This window comes from Colossoma macropomum, unplaced genomic scaffold (genome assembly GCF_904425465.1).
Source record: "Colossoma macropomum unplaced genomic scaffold, Colossoma_macropomum, whole genome shotgun sequence".
Taxonomy (NCBI): Eukaryota; Metazoa; Chordata; class Actinopteri; order Characiformes; family Serrasalmidae; genus Colossoma; species Colossoma macropomum.
In genome coordinates this window covers 24,044,658-24,066,756 of record NW_023494803.1, presented here as the reverse complement: position 1 = coordinate 24,066,756, position 22,099 = coordinate 24,044,658, and the positions used below count along the sequence as shown (strand labels likewise).

Here is a 22,099-nt window from a genome sequence, read left to right as displayed (position 1 = left end):
TTTGCTTACAAAAAACTGAAGGCAATTAGTTTTCATGTCAGGTACTGTGGAAACAGGAAGTACTTGTCAGCTATGCTGTCCATACTGTCAGTGAGATCTGGGTAATCTTCACCAAAGCAATCCAATTCGAAAGTATCGCTGCATGTGTTAATTGCAGTTAGACCAGCACATGGTGTTGAAGATACATAATGGACCTGTCTAACATGCAAAATTGTATATATTTTTGGATTCTTGAGTTTAGATTGACAAGTATAGCATCTGTTGAGTTGGTAAAGATGAATATTTACTTCTCCACTTCTGCCTTATGATCATTCTATGCAGCAGAAAAATAAAGAACATTTCTTTTTTTGCATCAATTCAGAATAAAATAGACTAGACAGTGCAGACATGTAGTCTGTAAGTATCTGAGTCATTCTTGGCCCACAGTACTAGATAAATAGGCTGATTTTGAGGTCGATTAACCTCCATCGATAATCTCAAAATGTGCCCTGGTTTGAGGCTGATCTTCCCACATTACTCTGTGGTGTTGGGTATGTATAATCCAATCATATGAGTTTACTGTCTCATATGAAACAGTTTTACATTATTCATGAAAGACTGATGACCAGTGAGAGCTGACCTGAATAAAAGGACATAATTATTTGATCTGAATCAACAGTGTAAAAACTAAATAAAGTATTTTTCTTTGGCTTTTTTTACTGCAAAATGCACATACAGCTGCCATCTGTCATGTTTTGATTTGGTCACAAGAGATTCTGCAAGATCTCTCTTTTCTGAGAGCCATGACTATTGGTTGGGAAAAAATCAGTGAAATCTGTAATTATGTGTCAGGTCTGTAACATTTTCAGCACTATAAACAAAGTACTTTGGGCTGGGCATTACAGCACTTCTGTTTTTGCTTTGTACTCGATCACATTGGAATTTGAAATGAAGCAGTGACTATGAGGCTAAAGTGCAGAATGCCAACTTTTATTCCAAGGTATTTACAGTGGTATTCAAAAGTCAAATGAAATGTTTTGCTGATTTTACAAATAAAAATAAGTTAAGCACATCCTCTACAGGGTTTAAACTTAAAAAAGGCACTTTTCCGTTATTTGTAGGAAACAAATTCTATTTATTTGCTGAGTTTAACATATTGGAAAAAATAAAACATAAAATATAAAATGTGCCAGAAGTTCTGCTCAGGCCACATTTTATGTTTTATTTTTTTCCCAATATGTGGAATTCAACAAATATAACAAATAAACAATAATTGTACCTTAAAATGTGCATATGTCTGTTCTCTGAAGAGCATGGGTACTTATTTTTACTTCGAAACCCAAAACAAGTTGACTGGGGCACTCACATCTCTGCATGTAAATAGACACTGGTTTAACCACACAGGAACTGAGGTTCTTTTTTTTTTCATACAGTCCTCTTATTTCAGGGGAATATTATTTCATTTCATTTGAAAATTTGGCATAGTCATAAATGAAAATCATATTTTGTACTTATTTGAGAATACTTTGAAGGGACAAACTGAACTCTACAGACATCACCAGAGGCTGGGTATCTTCCCAGTTGATGCTTTGTCAGAGCCATTTTCAGCTTGTGCTTTGTCAGCCCTAGGTCTGGTTTTCAGGCAGTAACACGTGGGCTCATCTTGCCAGCCCTAAAGACTTCCTAAAATTCTACAGTCATCCAAATTACAAGTGTTACATCAGATACAGAGGGGTGAATACATTTCAAGCTTCATTCTAGACAGTTCAAACAGAAAAATAAATAGCTAAGACGTTTTCTTCAGTACAGAAGCATGAAATGGTACCTATTTGTAACCCTGTTGAAGACATTATCATGTTTGCCATAACATGTCTCTCTTTCTCAGTGTTCTTTTAAGAGAGAAATATATTAACTGGGAACAATAATAGACAGAACATGACAGAACATGATTTTGTCATGGCATACTGTAATTGTTGTTGTTTGTGCATATTCCATGCCTTTTAAAATGATATACAAGCTCTTTGAGATATTAACCAATGCTAAATACACTAATTTTCTGAATGCAGCAAAAGAAAAATTAATTTTTTGCTGGCTATATCTATAGGCCTATTTGTTAAGCAGAGAAATAATATATAGTAATTAATATTGATATAATACTAATAAACTATTAATAGACTTGTGCATTGTATCAGTAGTAGTTAATATAGTAAATGTTTCAGTAGAATGGTGCTAATAGAGTAAGGCCTTCACAGTAAGATCTGATTTACCATAACATTTCTTAGAGCAACATCTCATACATAGGAACTTACTGCATGATGCACATGTGGTTTCTGCATCTGCTGTAAAAAAAAGGTTTTAGAATCTACTGGAACCTGCTTAATTGAGCACCACTGGAAGGTGAGGGTGTGAAATGCAAGAGAATAGTTCTTCATACCAAATGTACAATGTCTGACAAGCTCAAGGATAAGGCCAGGCTTGAGTGAGCATATTTCACAAACATGGCTGAAAGATCTCGACCTTAGGTTGATGCATAGAGCACAGAAGATACAGTCTGAATAAACAGATGGCAGGACATGAAAATGACAGGAAAAGCCATTTTACCTCAGAGGTGGGCACAAAAAAAGTTGTTGCTGAGAATCAAGAATGACATAGGACCCCACACATCAGCAGTGCACATAGTGCCACCCTCTGTAGAATTATTATTATTACCATTAAGTGATATCAAGTAAATAGCGACTCCTAGCGACCATATAAATAGTGTTTCTTCAGAATAGCCATTCTTCTGTTTAGATCTTTAGGCTTCTTTCTTAATGGCTTTTTTATGATTTCTCTGATTGTAACTATCTTTTAACTGTCTGTCTATTTTACCTTCAACTGTTATCAGCATAACAGTCTTCACTCCAATTAATTGGTTCTACTCATAATATGTTCAAAATAAGATGGAAGGCTTGAGAGGTGAGACTGGTCATTTATCTATTTGTTTGTTTTCTTTGCTATCAAATGTACTCTCAAAAGTCTTTGTAAACACCAAAATTCAAAGACATCATATTTTTCTTCTGCTGCTTTCCTACCATCCAGCTTTCACATCCATACAAAACCAGAGAAAAGATTATAACGTGGAAAATTCTGATGTTTGTTTGTAGAGACAAATGACTACATCTGAAAACATTTTAAATTCCTTCATCAATGTTAATGGGTAATTCATGTACATTTGTGTATCTAGTGGTTTAATTCCTTTGCTATGTGCTCGCTAGGCTAAAACTAACTAAAAATCTAACTATTATATCAGGTTAACAAGGACTAATAACTAAGTTACCTCAGTTTGGTCTCTGCTGAAGAGCTTAATATTGCTGCTGTAAACAGTGCGCAAAACACTTGATTAAACTAAATGCAGACCAGAGGCTTTGCACTGGGTCTAAAAAAATAAATGCATGAAGTGTGATATTTTCCCTGTAAGGCTTCAGTCTAACTGGCAGCTGGCAGCAGGAAATAGCAGCCAATTGGTCAGTGGAGGCTGCTAGTTGATCAGTGGCAGCTGCCAACTGTCCAGTCACATGTATTCTTGTCGCATGTGAGGAGCACACCAGCACGAATTAATAACAGCTTATAATTCCAACCACAAAAGTTGCCATATAAAACTCAAGTGGCTAGCCAGCTCGCAGTAAGGGCTAACAGCATTAATCTACCTGGCGACAGTTAACAATGGCTGGCTATCGTTACCATTTGTCCTTCATGTTCATCATAATTTACGGGAAACTGCTTCTGTGTTCTGTTCAAAGAATATAAAAATGCAAATATATAAATGTAACTTACATCAACAATTTAATTTAACCCAGCAGACCAGAATAAGGTTTGTATGTCTTTTTATGTATTCAGCAAATATAAATTTAGTAGGACATGCACTGCTTTTGGGAAAAAAGAAACAAACCTAAAACAAAATAAACAGTCCTAAGACCGCTGGCTTCCAAGGTGCATTTTTAGGTAAAATGTTTGGACAATTTAAAAAAGAAATACCATAAGACTACATTAGGCATACCTCTTAATTAGCATAATCAAGGATTGGACAAAAAACCTGGATGTATTATGTATTTCAGATTTTCTTCATTAACAAAGTTACACAATATGCAAAAAACACAAAAAATGTCCTCATTCAAATACTGTAAATATATGAGGTCAGAGACATGTCACTCAGAAAACTTATTTTTATTTTATTTCATATTTAACATCAAGTCTAAGTAAAACATCTTATGATCCTTAATTCCCATGGATCTCTACATTTTACTCAATTTATACAGTACTGTGAAACAGTGTAAGGCACCTAAGCACATTATTTAAAGCCATTTATCTTGGCAATAAGTGTTTTCACTTGTGAAAAAGTATCACAGTGACCCCTTCCACTTCTTAGATCATCACTTTCAGTCTTTCACACTCTCCCTCCCTGCTCTTTCTGTGTACATCACCCATTAATGTTCTTCCTTCACTCACTGCAACCTGCACTCCATCCCTCCCTTGACCCTTGTTTCAACTATCCTAACTACCTGTCTTGTTTTCTTCTCTCTGCATGGATACAGCTACAGATACTGTCCTTTCTCCACCCTCTGCTTCAATTAACTTTCTGTGCCCTCTCTCCTCCAGGCCAGCAAGATCTTCCCCACTTGCCCACTGGAAGACAGGTGTCCTGTGCAGCAACCGGAGAGTACTAAGAGTGACTGAGAGAATGTGAGGAAATCCCACTTGACTCTCATCAGTGCTCCTACCAATCTCTCCTTTCAAAGTTCTTGTTCAAAGTAACTGCTGTAAAGTCATTTTTCTACAGAAGGAAGCTGAAAGCATCAGCACCTGACCCACACAAGCTCTTCAACATTTTCTCTTCCCTCCTCAGCCATCCCTCTCCTGCACAGCCTACTTCTGTCTCTTTCTTTGAGGAGAGGTTTAATAGAATCCACTAGTCCTTTTCTTCTGTCTCCACTCCTCCAATCGGTCCTCATCCTCTTGCTCTTAATGCACTAATCTGTTTTTCTTCTCTTTACACAGATGACATACTATTGCTACTGACATCCAGCAATGCAACCACCTGCCCATTCAAACCTCATATACCTGGCTGCTCATAGGGGCTTGGACCTGGATTTTTCTGTAAAGCTGCTTTGGGATAACACTTGTTGTAAAAAGCACTATATAATTAAACTTTGACTTGCCCACTGGACTCCATCCCATCCACACTGCTCCAGTCAATCTCCCTGGACCTACTTCCCTTCATCACTTCCATCATAAACAGCTCCTTGAAACCAGGTCATGTTCCATCTGTGTTCAAGACTGCCAGGGTGGTAACCATCCTGAAGGAGCCTACGCTTGACAGCTCCCATATCAGCAGTTACTGACTACTACCACTTTTTTCTTGCAGTCTATAAACTGTCTTTTTCAAAACCAGCTCCAGAACCCCAAACAGTCTGGCATCAAACTGGTGCCCTCTACAAAAACTGCCCTCATAGTAGTGACTGAGAAGTTTTAGGAAGCAAGATCAGCCAAACTGTCATCAGTTCTGATCCTTTTTGTCTTCTCTGCAGCCTTCATCATGGTAAAGCACAAGATCCTCCTGTCTGTCCTCACCAACCTTGGAATCATTGGCTTTGCACGGAAGTGGTTCAAGTCGTATCTGGAAGGATGCTCTTATCAGGTAACATGAAGAGTATTGACATCCGCTCCACGCAGACTTTTCACCAGTGTCCCGCAAGGCTCAGTGCTGGGTCCTCTTCTGTTTTCACGTTACACTCGTTCTTGCTTGTCTTCCTAAGTTGCTTTATCTTCCTAAGTTTATTTATGTTACACAACTGCTGAGTTCCCTTCATTAGCTTCCTGTAGCTGACCACATCAAATTTAAAATCCTGAGGCTTGCCCACAAAGTCAAAAATGGACCAGCATCTCCCTTCCTGATGCCAATGGTCAAAACCTGATCTGTACCCTTGAGCTCTTTGATCTTCAATAAGGTTACACTTCAAGACATGTGGAAGACAAGCATTAATACTCTTCTCTGTTCTGGCAAACAAGGTGGTGCAGCAAAATTCCACTGGCTATCTGAACAGCAGAGTCCCTCACTGTCTTCGAACACTGACTGAAGACCCATCACTTTGTGAAACACTTAAATTAACACTTACCTAGCACTTATTGAAATGTATTGCGTTGCCTTTATGCAACGTCTTAATTCTGTGTTTTCTATCTTTCTTTCTAGGTGTCAGCACTAGCTTTTGTGTTTTTAGCACAAAGGCGCTCTGAACTGTAACTTACTTGTACTAGCCGAATATAGTAGTCAACAGAGCACTTGTGTAAGTCCCTCTGAATAAGAGTGTCCACTGAATGCCTTTAATGTAAATGTAAAAACATCACATATCATCAGAACATATAACCATAAATAAAGTAAAAATGGACAAGATTTTTAAAGTAGATATTTTGTAAGCTAGTTTGAAAAAGTTCATGGACCCCAAAAGATTAAATCTAATTTTATAAGGTGCCTAAAACTTTTACATACTGTAAGTATCAAATACAGATAACTGAAAATCGCACAATTCCTATGAGTAGTACAACTTTCTTACATGCATCGTTGACTGAAAATCAATAGAACAAAAATAAAATGTATTAGAATTCTGTGGGACAATCAGGATAAATGTTAATAATATTCACAAAATTTAGTTGAATCATCATATACAAACAATTATTTCTATGTTTTATTTTAAAAATTGTAGAAATGAGTGTCACCTTTTGGTACTCTTTCTGTGATACAATGAAGGTCAAATTTCTGCAGTGATTTTCAAACTGCTTACAGTAGTAACGTTGTTTGGGGCTAGGGCTAATGGTTGCCTGATGTTAGCTGTTTTACACACAGAAATTTCCAACAGGACTGTGCAATGCAGCCACGAGTAACGCCAAAAGAAGCACACCTATACATCAAAAACCAGCTGGTTAGTCTGCCTGTCTATATATCTATGTATATATCTATGTATCTATATTATGAGCCTCTCCTGCAGCTGACGTTTCCCATTCCCATTAATCGTATAACCTACATAGTTAAACTCACGATTGTGGCTGAAATAACATTACATAACAAAGCTATATATATATATATATATATATATATATATATATATATATATATATATATATATATATATATATATATATATAAAGGTTATCATTAAGGGCTAGCGCTAACGTTAACCTCGCTCTTTTACACATAACGTTAGATGTTACTGAATTGTCTAACAGGACTGTACAATGTAGCCACCAGTAACGCCGCTAGTAACGATAGCATACATGCACACCACTGTAAGACTAGCTAGCTTCCTAGCTTTATCTCCCTCAGTAACATTCAAACCAGCTAATAAGGCACTTAACGTAACTTGAATGAAGTAGAAGCTTTACCGTTATAACTCCAGCTAGGCGCTCTCCGCCTGGATAGCAGTCACCAAAGGAAAGGGCACAACTTGGCTCCTATTCGCTGAGAGGGAGAGGAGACACTGTACTCGAAAGCTTGCATAGCGCGGAAAAGATCCGCGTTCGGATCATGAGAGACAGAGCGCTGCGAATCACGACAGGGGACAGGAAACAACTGAGGCTCAACGATCTTTTTGCGTTTGTGGAGCGCTGCTAATTAACATTTCAGTCAAGTCACAATAAACCTGGAAACTTTACATGCACACGTTTACTTTTGATGCAGCAGAACACCGTATTAGCGTGGTCTCCTTGGAATAGAACCAGGTGCATTAACAATTTAATAGTGGGATTCTGTCGAGTATATTTGTTCATTCACACACAGACACTCACACACTCAAACATATATACTTTTACTTTCCAAGATTAAAGTCGAGTATTGAAAAACAACGGCTGTATTTCAAAAGTGACCACGTTATAAAGCTGTTTTCTTATTTACACTAAGATTTGTTGCACTGAAAACTTCTCTTCAGCAGCTGAAGTAAATGCCTTCAGAGAGGGAGGATCTTCACTGAGGGCACATTTAGCGCCTCGTGAGTCTTGTTTACCGCTTACTTTCCGAACTCTGGGGCGGAAACTACTCGCGCCCAAGCGGACCAACCAATAAGCGACCTCGTAGCAAAGGACGTAAACTAAACCACACCCATTCTGCTTCCAACACTCGTACACCGTCCAGCCCCGTCTACGAGTTCAGAGTACTTCGCGGTCGGTCATAGTTCTGTGGGCTTCTCTGAGGTATTAGCAACTGGAGATATCGTGGAAGAAGGAGAACCATTAGCTTCAGCCCTCTCACTTTTAATTACTTCATTCACTCTTTAGCTCAGCAGGCTTAGCGAGGTATTGCTGGAGCCTCTCAGGACCTCCTGATGAGCGAAACTGGTTGAACATGAGCTGGAAATTGGAGAGTGAACATCCACATCAGCTGGAGTCTCTCAGTACTGATGGTAAGTTCGAAGTATCAGAGTTAAAGCTCTGTTCTGTCGGTAGGCTTTTGGGGTTTGGTTGCAGGCGACGTGTCTGGACCACGGTGTGGGCTCAAGCTTAGTCACATGCCCCGTATGTACCGTGCTGCATCAACAATAGCACGACAGCAATAGTTTTACAAAGAGAAACATCGTATCTCAGCACACGGCCGTGCTGGCCAGTGCGGTAGCATTCTTGCGCACGCGACGCACGTCACTCAGAGCTTTAAAGGTCAGCGGTCATTTTGAAACGTAGATAAGAAAAGACGCTTACTGGTCCAAACAGTGATTTAGGCGTTTAAAGCGGTAATTCTGAAAAAAGAACTGCGTAATGAATGAAATCATTGAGATGTAGTCGAAATCATTCAGAGTGATTTGGTGTGCAGTTGTGCCTTGTAGAGTAACAGCTGAGATTTTACAGTGGTGAGGATTGGAACCAGGGGTCGCGATGTCTACAGCCAGGCGCGTAGCACCAAATATTGAGCCAGTACTGTGCTTCTTTATCAGCTTGTGCTTGTTACATATGGCAAATGTAGCTAATTGCTGGTTAGCTCGCTAGCTTACCTTACAACACATTTACTGTTCAGAGAGAAAATCAGTGAAACAACAGGCAGAAACTATAAAGAAAAATGCAATGTCATTGTTTATTTCTATAATAACAGACAATGTCAAAATTGGGAGCCAAAATAAATTTATTTCAGAGGCTTTTGGAGCGCCCCCATCCGGGAAGGGCCCTGCTTACTCAGATCCATCATTGAACAACCAGTGAAACTTCATATGTCTTCTGGGTTTTTATATGTATTATTTGTAATGGCAAAATATCAGTAATCTGAAAATCTGAAAGGAGTTTTCTTTGGGTACTGTTTTTTTCTTACAGAGCCCTTTTTTAATACTATCGTAAAACAACATCCCAAACAACCTTTTTGGGTAACAACTTTATATAAGATAGCTTTTAGAGGTATTAAATGATTCAGATGTCTGGTTACTATCACCACCATGGTGAACTGTTCTGACTCAGTTTCTCCAGAATGGCACATTTCACATCAGAACGCACTGAATGACTGTTTACATTAATTATGAAATTTGCCAAGAATGGTGGCATTGCCCTTAAACACTCTTTGGGTCTACCAGCTATTTCAACATTTTGCAAAGATCTTCTCCGCACTTCTGTTAAACTATATGTTTGAGTTCTATAGAATGCTAGCCATGAATTTAGCCATTTTGCTCTGGTTTATGTGACAAACATGGCCAATCAACACTGTAGCTAATTCTGCCCCTGGGAACACAGTGGGCTTCCATACACTGATCAGCCATAATATTAAAACCACCTTTTTTTCCTGCACTCAGTATCTATTTTATCAGCTTCACCTACCATATAGGTGCACTTTCTACAGTTCTACAGTTACAGACTTTAGTTTATCTGTTTCTCTGCATACTTCGTTAACCACCTTTCACTCTGTTTTTCAATGGTCAGGACCCTCATGGAACCGCCACAGAGCAGGTGTTATTTGGGTAGTGGATCATTCTCAGTACTGCAGTGACACTGGTGTGATGGTGGCGTGTTAGTGTGTGTTGCGCCGGTACAAGTGGATCAGACCCAGCAGTGCTGCTTTTAATGTTATGGCTGATTGGTGTAGATTATACTAACTGACAATACTGAACAACTGAATTCATGTGAAGATTCAGTCCTGAAATGCATCTGATTTGCTTTCAGATTCATGTGCAGCAGTGTCAGGTGTAACAGCAATTTCTTGGAGGAGGTGATGGTGGAAAACAAAGATGGCCAGAGCTGGAGCTCAGTTGACTGTTACGTGCACGAGAGGCAGCTGGTGCTCAGCCTGTGCCTGGATAAGCTGCAGGGCAGCCGGGCGCCCAGCCTCCATCGCTCTGTTCTCCTGGCCAACACCATGAGACACATCCAGAAGGAGATGACCCAAGAGAAAGAAGGCCCACCGGAAAATCTCTGCAGCAGACAAATATCCCAATCTCAGCTGGTCATGCCCCTTCATACACCTGAATCTCAGTTCCAGCCTCCTGATTGCATCCCCGCCTTGAGTGACATGGACCAAGGGGGTGTGGATCTTACCTGTTCCAGGTGTGCAGAGGAGGTGGAAATTGAGATGGATGTGTCCTTCTTTCCCTCTGGTTTTGTCACTTCTTCATCTTCCACTCCTTTCACGGACAAAGTCTTTACAGACAGCGGTCTGATTGGTCTAACGTCCCTTCTTGAGGCAGGGAACACTCAGGGCTATCTGACTGACTTGGCCTTAGATGATATCTTTGATGATATTGACACCTCCATGTATGACTCTTCAGAAATGTCCTCCACCATGACCTGTGTGTTCTGCAGTGTGAGCCATTTGTTCGCTGGAGATGAGGAAACCAAAGTTCTCCCAGATTGCCCCTCAGCGAGCTCTCTGCAGTGCAGCCCCACAGACCTAAATGACATTATGGAAGTGTTAGTGGGCTTGGTTTAATGAAATAACTCGACCACTTTACTGACCACCGAAGTGAAATCCAAAGGATCCAGCCATGGTGCAGATGAGTCAGAAACTCATGCAGATTATTATGCCACACCAACTTAAATGTTTGACAGAATTATAGAGAGAACTGTATCAGTTGAATAGTCACCGTCAAGGGTTAGTGCTGGATGTGTCTTGCTTGTTGAGCTGCACAAAGAAGAACGTGGGATTTTTTTAGAACAATGCATTTGTTGATACAGGTTCCTTGGATTTTCTAGGAAAACCTTTTAATTGGTATTTAACCTTTACAGTGTGTGGAAGTTCTTTGAACTTTTTGAAAGTTTATTCACACTTGTAAATTTCACGGAAATGATTCTTTAAAGACCCATCCATTGAAAGGTTCTTTTGGGAACCAAAAGAGGTTCTTTTATTACATATCTCCAAAGAACCCTTTTTGAAACCATTATTTCTGAGGGGGAATTCCACTGATTTTTCTAAATTTCTGCATGATTAAATGCATTAAACGATGTGAGATGCTACATTCTAGAGAAACTTACTGAGTGGTGGTGATAGGAACCAGACCTCCAGAGTGTTTAAAGCCACCTCTCAAAAAGCTGTTACATAAAATTGCTGCTTGAAGCCAAAGAGATTGGTTTACAGGAGTTTTGCAGTAAAGTTTTGGTCTTATATGTTTTTAAAACATCCATTTATGGTGGAGGAATACTTGGAGGATGTTTAAGGCAAAATGGTGCCCAAAGAATCCAGATTTTGTATTGTTTTACCTTGATCAAAATTGCATGTAAAAGCTCAGAATACGTGTATGTTCTCTGATTGTTTTGGATAGTAAACAAAATGGTTATATTTGTGTAGACATCATGACACCTGGGTCTTACCAGTTGTCCTTATCACCAGTCAAGTCTGAGTCAGTTTCACTACAATGCACCATTTCACTTCAGGTCATTTAGAATGACTTTGTTCACATCACAACAATTGAATTATGCAGAAATAAAACAAAACATTGGAATTCACCTTCAAGAGTGTACAGTCAAAATATATTATTAATGCATAATTTTGGATATACAATGAAGAGATATGTTTTCACATAGATTTTATATAATCTGTGATTTTAGATGTGATATTAATGACTTTAATACACAGCTTTTTATAGGTAGCATTTCTAGGCTTTTAATAATGTGGGATAATATATAGTATTATAACTTATAGGTTCTCCTACCTGTGCACGCTACCTCTTTGCTTAACGTTAACATATAGCCTCTTGTTAACGCTAAAGAGCAAGTTATCGTGATTGATCTAAGTGATTAACCCATGTGGAAAAAAAATATATGGACCTATATTTTTATATATTTCACATGCAAATGCATTCCAAACGCTAAAATGTCTTTCAGAATTGCCCTGTTAGTCAAATATATTTTAAAATACATTTATTTAAAATGTATGGGAAAATATTACACATAGAAATGTACTATAGAAAAATAAATATATGTAAATATATTTATCAAATACATTTGAAAATGATGCCATCACATGTATTGAAGCTTTTACATCACTGTTGTTGACCACTGAACCTTATGAGAGGATCCTGTCACCATGGCAGTCACTATTTCCTCAAAAAAACAACCCTTTCTGGGGCAGTGGCTTTCAGAGGAATGTTGACTGTACTGGTAGAAGCACTGCAAGTGATGTGATTAAAAAATGAAGTAAATGTTTTTATGTAACTTATAAGTTGTCTCTCTCTTTCTCGAGCCCTTGTAGCTCCTTTAAACTTACTACCCTGTTCTATAGATGCCTTTGAAAAATCGGCTTCAGTGTAATTCACTCTGACTGCTAGCTGTGCTGCTATGGAATGACAGGAGGCAAGGGAGAAGAAAAACGGGGCGAGAGAGAGAGAGAGGGAGAGAGAGAGAGAGAGAGAGAGAGAGACATGGGGGGTTGGGGTTGTTGGAAATAAGAGAGTGCATTGAGCTCTGCACTTATTAACTGTTTTATAGATTTATGAATCTTGTATATGTCAGGTATACACCTTTGCATATGTAAATTATGTGATTTTTGTTGGGTTCCTCCATTTTTATTTCTCATATGAATCACAGAGTAGATAAAGCATGATTTTTATGTATTTTAACAGCAATCAAGAACTGTTTACCTTTTCTACACATGGGAAACTGCAATGTACATCATGCTTGAGCAAACAAATTATTTTGCTTTACGTTATTATTTTATATAGGTTCAGAACAGTTTAGTGCAGTTTTTATGCAATACATTGTCACAAAGCAATTAAACTGCAAACTATGGAACAAAGACTCATACCATGTACCACGCTTATAATGTAGGCTGAGCAAGGAGTAAATGTGCCATTTACTATTTACAACAGCACCTACTGGAATATTATTAAATTTTTGAGTTTAAATAACAATAAATGTCCAAACAAACTACCGGTTTTGGTAATTTTAATTGAATTGGAATTAGATATGGTTAAGTGAATGTGTTTACCTTTCAAGTTTTGTCCAGAAGATGTTGCAAGTGAGAAACTGTAGCTTACAAACAAGTGCTTTTAATTTTCTGACAATTTCTGTTCAATAAATGTTTACGGCACACAAGTAACAAGGCTTTGAATTCTTTTTATTTTACATTTATTCTGCTTTTTGAAGAAAATTTCATCCACCTTAAAAGTTGTCCATATTATATACAGAATATTTCAAAATCTGCATCATGTTATTCATATCTTGCGAGCAGACTTAAGCAAACTTGCAAAATTGTAACATTCAGGTAGGTTTATTAATATAAACCAAGAGCCTTAATATATTGACCTACAATGTTAAGACTTAGTATAACTTATATAAATACATATCTTTGTTCCATAAATATTACATAAAGCCCAAGTAATTTTCAAGTAAGCAAATGCTTTTGCTTCTTCAGTTCTCTGTGACTCACTGTCCCCTGAAGTCTTCAGTCAACTTAGTAAAATTCTATATTATAAATTAATATTTTCAATAAATTCAGTGTTTTAATTTATTTAAATATTAAAGCACATACAGTGAAAACAAAGGAAACTTAGCATGTATGATAGTATAGAGTCCAGGCAGCACTGCAGAAGAAAAATGATAGATATATTTGTTAATATGAATGTGTTCTGTGTCTCTGGTTCATATTTTGATCCTTGATCCTAGCTCTCATTTCTTCTAGCAAATCACAGTAACAAATGGTATGATCTAAAAAATACACTGGACATCCAAATAGTGGTTTATGCGATAAAATAATAGATTCTATTATGTGATAATAGATATAATCGAGTCCAATATCTAATACTACATATTAGACTAGATTCGTTTTGAGATTAGCTAGTTAGCTAACACACTTACTTCAGAGGCTTACTGATTGATTGACTATGTAGGCCAGTGTTTCCCAACCGTGGTCCAGGAGATAACACTGTCCTACACATTTAAATTTTTTTTCCTGCTCCCAACACACTCGATCCTACTGTACAACTCATTAACAACCTCTTACTGTGTTGAAGAGGGTGTGTTAAAGCAGAAAAAACACTAAAATGTGCAGGACAGCCTGCCTCTGGGACCAGGGCTGGGAAACACTGATCTAGGGGGAGGGTTGGTGGAAGTTTTTGGTGACAAGCACATGATGGGAACCATCACATCCAATCAGATCCCACTATATTTAATTCCAAAGAAAACATTTCTAGTAAGCAGACATCTTTGATGAGCTGAGGGCTTCTGATACTGAAACTAGAAAGAGGATTACTAGACTAGACTAGAACTCACTAAAGCATATTACTAGCCAAAAGAAGCTCCTGGAGTACATACAGTCGGACTGCACTCCAGTCAATTCCAAACTAAGGCTACTTCCACACATTTGGGAATTTGTCATGGCTGAATCTGACCCTTGTGTTTCACTAAAATTAGTGTCGTGTTCTGTTCTGTTTATTGCTTCAGTCAGAGTTTGTAAGAGTCAAAGAGCTTTTTGTGGAAGTCTGGACCACATTTCTCTGTTAATAGTGATTCTTCATATAAATGTATAAAGTGGATGAACACATTTAAATCAGCACTCAGAAAATTCTCAGGTCAATGTAACAGCATGTTCCTTAAGTAGTTTGTAACAATATAAATGCAGTTCAACAAAGAAATCCATTACTGTGCAAGTAGTACTGTAAGTAGCTGTTTTTCTGTCTTTTTGTTTTGTCAGAGAGAAAGTCTTCCCTGAGCTGATATACTGTGAGCATGTTGCAGTGGGTGCATAGTGTGGTGTATTAAGTTCATTGTAGCAGGTCTTGCTTGTTCTGATGGGGCAGGAGTCTCAAACTGTACTGGTTGAGCCACTGGGGTGAGATCTGGTAGAGATATCCTGGTTTATTCTGACACCGAATCGGCGCCATTAGCTACAGACATAGAAACAGGCCAGAGGTTAGTGAAAGAGTTACAAATTCATTAACTTGCTTGAATTGATTTACTGCTTTGTGTCATGCCTTGCAACACCCCTTTATCCCCTTTACCCCCATCATTATAAAGTCATTATTTAATAAACCCTGATAAAATGCAATATGATAAAATGCACGAATGGTCAATAAGTAATTAAATGAGTATTAATAATAAAATAATTTTCAGCCAAGCAATGCAGTTTGTTCATTTCCAACGATTTTTCAATTTCTCTGCATAAGTCAATCATTAAGATGTAGTCAGTCATTCAGAGATGTTTGGTATGAAATGTGACATTGTAGAGAAACTTTGAGTCAGAATTGTTCACAGTGGTGGTGATAGGAACCAGGACATCTGCAGAGTTTGTCACTAAAAGTTACCTTACAGAAAGTCATTACATGAAATAGTAACAAATATTCTGCATAATACCTTAGATATTGCTTTATCATAGTTCTGCAAAAAAAAATACATTCATGGCCCAGAGACACATGCAGGGCATTGAATGGAAAAATTGCGCTACCACTATTGTATTCATATTATAATGTTTATTATCAACATTACACATAAAAACCTAGAACACAAGCATTGGTTCACTGGTCATTTTGGACAGTAAATCAAAACCTCAGGTTCCACCACATATCTGACTCTAAATTTCTCCACAATGCAGCACTTCACATTAAACCACTCTGAAAAACTTTGGTTACATCTCAACTGAATTATGCAGAAAAAAATTCACCTTTAATAGTAGGCCATGGGTGTCAAGCAACACATTTTTAATAGCTTGACACATTAATACAGAATTCAGTTGATATGTGCAGATAAATGAATTAGTATGGTTTCAAACATGGTTCAGCCAATTAAATCAGAACCAGAAATATCCTTTTTATAGCCAAACTTACATTTGAAGAGTTGAATTCCATGCTGTGTATCAGTGTGTAACAATTTTGAATATAAGAATTTTTTGAAAAGAACAATCACTGATGTGTAATAGAAAACACATTTTATTTCTCTGATAAAGGTGGCATTAATCAGATTTCTTATAGGCCTAAAGCACATCCAACAACAAATATCATAAAAAAAAAAAAAATACTTGAAAGTGGTCTATAATGCATTTTGAAGCAAAGCCCTTCCTGTCCTCTAGCCTTCAATTAGTGAAGGTCTTCATCCAGACTCACTGCTTTCATGCTCTCAAACAAAACACATTCCTACCTTAGTCTGGATGAGAGCAGCTGGAGAACTTTCAGGCTCCTCAAAACCCTGGTCAGGCAAATTAGTGTTCTGAAAACATAAGATAGCAGGTTATGCACTTTCTTGCATTTGCCTCTCATGAACGCTCTTGTGCCCTCCAGTGGACACGGAACAAAATCATTTTCTATTCAATCTTCCTCCTTCTAGGGAAAAATAACTTCATTTTGTCCCTTTAAAAACATTTACCCATAGTCTAAGCTTCCTGTTTACGAGGTCTGCCATGTTAATCAGCATCTCAAACATCAGATGCAATTGTCAAGATCAGTGAACTGCTGAACAAACAAGTACATTTGTCTGTACTTTACGACTGTAAGTGCTCTCTTTCTCTCCACTCACTTGTGAGGTGTTTATGTCTGAGTGTTTGAGTTGGAGAGTGTTGATCAGCTGCTTGTGGGAGTGTAAGCTGGGTTTAGGACCAGAGAGGCTCAGATACTCCGGCTTATACAACAGACGATGGCACAGGCTGGCAGCCTCTCTAGAAGGAGAGAGATAAAGAAAGAGAGAGAAATTAGGGATGCATTAATACGGGAATTGTGAGATGATGCCGATATTTTTCATGCACATATCTGCTGATGCTGATACATAAACATTTATAAAATGTAGAAATTGGGACTAGATCCACCTGAATTAGCATTACAGAGAAAAGAAAAGATACATTTTTTCAGGGTTAGAAATATGAATAAAATGCAGATATTTAAGCACAGTAGTGCAACATCACCTAAACACTCTGCTCTTCCTGAGTACAATAAATACATCATCAAATATCAGTGAATCTAAACATCTGCCTAACGCCGATAATTTTTTAAAGCAAATATCTGTCAATACTGATATGATTCTGATATAATCGAGCATCTCTAAGAGAAGTGGCACATATGTGTAGAGTGTAAAATAATTAGCAATAATAAAGAAAATCAAGCAGCTGTAATAAAAAAAAAAGAAACAGGTTTCCTAAACATATGTCCACATTAATCTGTGCAAAACAACATGCTGAACTCAAACCCAGAGGTCTGAGAGAAACAGGAGTGGAGCCAATAATACATTGTCTGTGTGCATGAACTCCAGCACACACACACACACACACACACACACACAGCCTCCACAAATCAACTTTAACATGTGCTTGAACATATGGCGGTGTGCACTGGCAGTGCCACCAGGCAGGTAAATGTCAGAGAGAATTAAGCATGAACGAACATCAAAGGAAGCACTGCCAGACACGGCACAACATGCATTTCATTTGTTGATTACTCACCGTCATAACAAAACTCTTTTTTATAGAGATTTATACAGCAAACTTCATATATAAATTGTTACTTATTTTAAAGTATTGTGTATTTTAAAACTGGGTCTATTCATCATGAATTGTTCACACAGTGTAAGGCAGTGGTCATCAGTTATGGTCCCATTTTTAAAATACGCATTACTTTAAAATAAGTAACAATTTATATATGAAGTTTGCTGTATAAAGCCGTTTAAAAAATGAGTTTTCAAAGCCTCATAACTCATGCTTTTGAAAATATAAGCTTCCCTTTACACCAAACCAGATCAGTTCTGGTCCTGAAGGTCCAGAAAATAATCTGGCGTAAATAATAGCATGAGTTATGAGGCTTTGATATGACAGCTACAATATATTTGAGATTTCCCTGCAGTTGTACCTTGATAGTGCTGCTGAATCAAGGGCTATGTGTGTCGAGTTGTGCAGTAGCTTGGACAGTGAAGGGATCTCCATTACAGCAGTATCTTTCACTGTCTCCTCCACATGGAAGCAACCATGAAACACAAACCAGGGGCTGACACTGTCGCCATTCTCCATCTGCACACACAACAGCTGAGATTAGATAAAAGATGATCTACTTGCAAAAGACATGGGTAAAGCCAAAAGAAAGTAAGTGAAAATGGTGAGTGATTAAATGATTAAAAGGTATGGAGAAAATGTGACTCTTAACAAGCATGCAAGACCTAGTAGCCTACGATCAGATAAAGCTTTTATATTAGAGAGAGAGGTGAAAATCAAGCTCCACTCTTGCTTCAGATCCGAAAAATCCACCTTGTCCATCCTTTCACTGTGAGAAGACAACACTGGATCTGAAAGGATGTGTAGCTGTCATGAAGCCATTACAGACAAAAGGAAAATGACATAAAAGAAGCTGCTGGTGTTCTCTGAAGAAATATTTGAAAGTAGACAGAATTTTATTTTGGCCAAAAAAATATTTATGATTGATTATATTCAATTATAACATTTGAAAGCTGATGTAGCTGAATCATCACTTTCAAATCATGCACTGATGCGTTTTCGAACCCCTAGCATTCAATATCCACAGAATTTTCTGTGTGAAATAGTGGCAAAATCATAACAGTGAAAGCGGCTCTTGTCTATACCTACAAAATCAACCTATGGTATAACTGACCGGACTTGTTTGCATGTTGTTGCCAAACAGGTTTCTCATCATGGTAGCGAAGTACACACTGAAAAAATTACCTTTTGTTTATGGTCAGAACTTCTTTCCTGAGGTGACAGAGGTGGAGATTCCGCCTTTTTGCTGAGGCTGCCATGAAAACTATTCCAGTCTCCAAAATTGCTGCTGTCCCCCTGATCCTCATTCCAGTGTATAGGGCTGTAGGTGGACCAGTCCGCAAAGCCCTCACAGCTGTGAAAGCCATCTTCACTGAGGCTGTCCAGCACAGCACACTCACTCATCACAGATAAGGTCCAATGCACCGTTCCAAACAGGTGAAAAATGCTGTTTTCCAGGTTCACGGTTGACCTCAAGCTTTTATTGCTTTAGATCAAAGCTTCTCATGGTGGATGGTTAGCTTGACGTAAATGCAGCTCTTCTCTGTTCACAGGCTAAAAGTGAGTTTGATGCTCTCATCACTGAGAAAAAGCAGGAAGTTCCCATTGTGTTTCAGCTGGGAGTCTGACAAAATACACTTCCTTCCACTGGCTGTGTGAACTTTTGCATCGCCTCTTTTGTTGTTAAGGTTGGATTTCCAGGAATACAAAACTGAAGAATCTGGAAAGTGTAAAGGGCATGATAGATTGGGTGACTGCTAATGTGTATTTTAATACCTCGTCGAATATTTTTGTGATAAACTCAGCATTTATAGTATGTCACAACATATAGTATGTGTCAGTATGAATATTAAAATTTAAACAGCGATTAAACGTTAAGTCAACCATAAAAAAAACTATAAATCAATAACTTGCTGAATAACTTTAACGGTGACTAGTAGATGAAAGTGTGTTAAAGCCGACAAATCATGCTCTTAAGAGCTAACGTTCAAACAAAGTCATGAACCTGTTACGTACAAAGTGAGCAAAGGGGGAATTTCTAACCAGCTAAAATTAAAACTAAGCGATAACAGCTTCTGAACTGACGAGACTGAGATTGGCTTCTTATTCGCCGGCTTCTTCTTCGAACACTCCGTTCCACCTTAAATGCCACGTTAGTTACATTCTTGCGCCTCAGGAGCCGTAAAGTAACTGCCGCACCATTTAAGGTAGACCGGAAAATTAGAAAAATAAGATGACGAATAAGAAGCCAACTTCAGTATCATAGTTTCAATCGATCTGTAATGGACGTTCATATGAAAATATAAGAGAGAAACTAAGAGTTATACTCACTTTTTGTGGTAGAGAACAGCCACAGGTGTCCGGTTTGGATGAAAAGTGAACATAGCGTCGCTTCCGCACTGCCGCTGCTCTGACGCACTGAGGGAGGAGGACACCGACTCCTCTACACACCCAGCACAGGCATGAGGAGGACACGAGAGAGCTTAGAGGCATCTGGATCCCAAACAGATTTCGTAAACAGACGGTTTGTGGCTGACGTGTGTCTGGGGTCTAATCTAGGCCTACAGTTCACTCAGGAGGAGCTGATAACGTCACTGGAGAATGTTCGGGATGCACGATTATATTGGAATCATATCGGCAGATGTTTGGATTTGATGACGTATTCATCGTACTCTGGTAAAGCACGACGTTTATGTGATGCTACTAAAATATGCATTTTATTCATTACTGAATGGGTACCCTGCAGCAATAAATGTTTTATTTCTCTGTGAAACTAATACAGATGGATCCAATTTGAGCATTTTATGAATGTTTCTACATCAGCATTAATAGGACATGTGCATGAATAATGGTTGATAACAGCATCGACCCACAACTCCATATCAACCCTTTATAATGTCGTAAGCATTACAGTGGGTGAGGAAGGTGTAGTTCATGGTAAAGGGGGCACTTTTATTATTCTGATTTCAACTGCTTAGTGTATTACTCTCAAACGTAATTAAATAATAAATTCAGATATTAAATAATAATAAATGTAGTTATTTTAGTGGACAATTGAACTCAACGGCATACAATCGCTAAATACCAGCAAAATGCTAACCAGTACAGCCCCTAAACCACCTTCTAAGCAACAAACTTTCTAAGGTTGTAAGCTACTTACGGTTTTATAGTGCATGGACAATTTCTATTTATATAATAATACCCATTTGTTTCCAAAAGTAAAATTCATACATGCTTTTTTGTGAAACACCACAAACGCCCACCGTTGTTTCCAGAATGGGGAGTCTTATGTAGTGGTTAATATAAGGGGCGTGCCTTAAGGTGGGTATTTGGCAGTGGGCGTGGTCGCGACTGGGCGTGTCTTGTAGGGTACCTTACATGTAGTAATGTACCTTCATGGTGGTAAACCTGGTAAATATAGACAGAGTAGATGAGGGTGGGCCTATTAAATGATGATAGTGTTCTGACGAATTGTCGAAAAGTCCTGTCGTAGGACATATTTATAGGTATATAAAACTGTAGGGATGATATTTTCATAAATCACCGTGTCAAAAATGCTACCCGCATTAAAACACAGGTAAGATATATTTTGATAGCCTAAATCACCTTATCATGGGGTAAGTAGTAACACTAAGCTGAGTCTGTACTTAATTAAACATTAAAAGCACAATAAAACGTCGACGTGAAGTTACTACGCTATGCTAATAATATGCGCATTCTCGGTAGGCCCGCTAGAGGAGCAGTGGCCCTGCCGTTCGCTCTGCCCAGTCTCTCCCCGTCAACAACCCTGTTTGACCTACACAGGTAAGAGATGCCCTTGGGTTTGTGGTCGGTCATGTAAACAGACACGGCAGCTTCAAGAATGAAGAAAGAGTGCGTTTAGAAGTCGGTACTCTGATCATTATGCAGAAAGACCTCTGTGCTGCTCGCTAGCTCATGCATGCAGGGAAATATTCCACCACACAATGACGAGCAGGATGAACTGCGGGCCAGATAGAGGGACCGACAGACAGCACGTTACTGTCTGTGCGCTACTACCGGGCGATCAGAGACCTCAAGCTGGAAACTAGAGGACATATAGGCTAACTGAGAGCAGAAAGTCCTCCTCTCCCCGTCGGACGCCTTAGTGTACGTCACCATCCACTACTCTCAGGAGTTTGCAGACTACCTGCTTAACAGGTTCCCTCAGGTAACGCTGACACAGACGGACAGCAGCTGGCCTGCAACTCG

General features: G+C 38.5%; 2 protein-coding genes across 2 annotated transcripts; one reads left to right on the top strand and one right to left on the bottom strand.

Moving 5' to 3' along the window:
- The first annotated feature begins 8,125 nt into the window (after positions 1-8,125).
- LOC118823583 (SERTA domain-containing protein 2-like) lies at positions 8,126-13,455 on the top strand. Its single transcript, XM_036593280.1, has 2 exons — positions 8,126-8,405; positions 10,138-13,455. Exon 2 carries the CDS (start codon positions 10,142-10,144, stop codon positions 10,898-10,900), a length of 759 nt encoding a protein of 252 aa, XP_036449173.1. The 5' UTR covers positions 8,126-8,405; positions 10,138-10,141; the 3' UTR covers positions 10,901-13,455.
- Positions 13,456-13,505: 50 nt separating this feature from the next.
- On the bottom strand, positions 13,506-20,311 carry si:dkey-229e3.2. Its single transcript, XM_036593281.1, has 6 exons — positions 20,201-20,311; positions 19,055-19,589; positions 18,231-18,388; positions 16,912-17,050; positions 16,537-16,605; positions 13,506-15,290 (listed from the first exon to the last, which is right to left on the bottom strand). The coding sequence occupies exons 2-6, from the start codon at positions 19,271-19,273 to the stop codon at positions 15,168-15,170; spliced, it is 708 nt and encodes a 235-aa protein (XP_036449174.1). The 5' UTR covers positions 19,274-19,589; positions 20,201-20,311; the 3' UTR covers positions 13,506-15,167.
- Between the last annotated feature and the right edge of the window lie 1,788 nt (positions 20,312-22,099).

Excerpts from the sequence above, each read along its gene's own strand:
- LOC118823583 (XM_036593280.1), top strand. The coding sequence starts at position 10,142 with ATGTGCAGCAGTGTCAGGTGTAACAGCAATTTCTTGGAGGAGGTGATG.
- si:dkey-229e3.2 (XM_036593281.1), bottom strand. The coding sequence starts at position 19,273 with ATGAGTGAGTGTGCTGTGCTGGACAGCCTCAGTGAAGATGGCTTTCAC. Across the intron at positions 18,389-19,054 it reads GTTCTGACCATAAACAAAAG|ATGGAGAATGGCGACAGTGT; the intron begins GTAATTTTTTCA and ends TTGTGTGTGCAG. Across the intron at positions 15,291-16,536 it reads CTGCTCTCATCCAGACTAAG|CTAATGGCGCCGATTCGGTG; the intron begins GTAGGAATGTGT and ends CTATGTCTGTAG.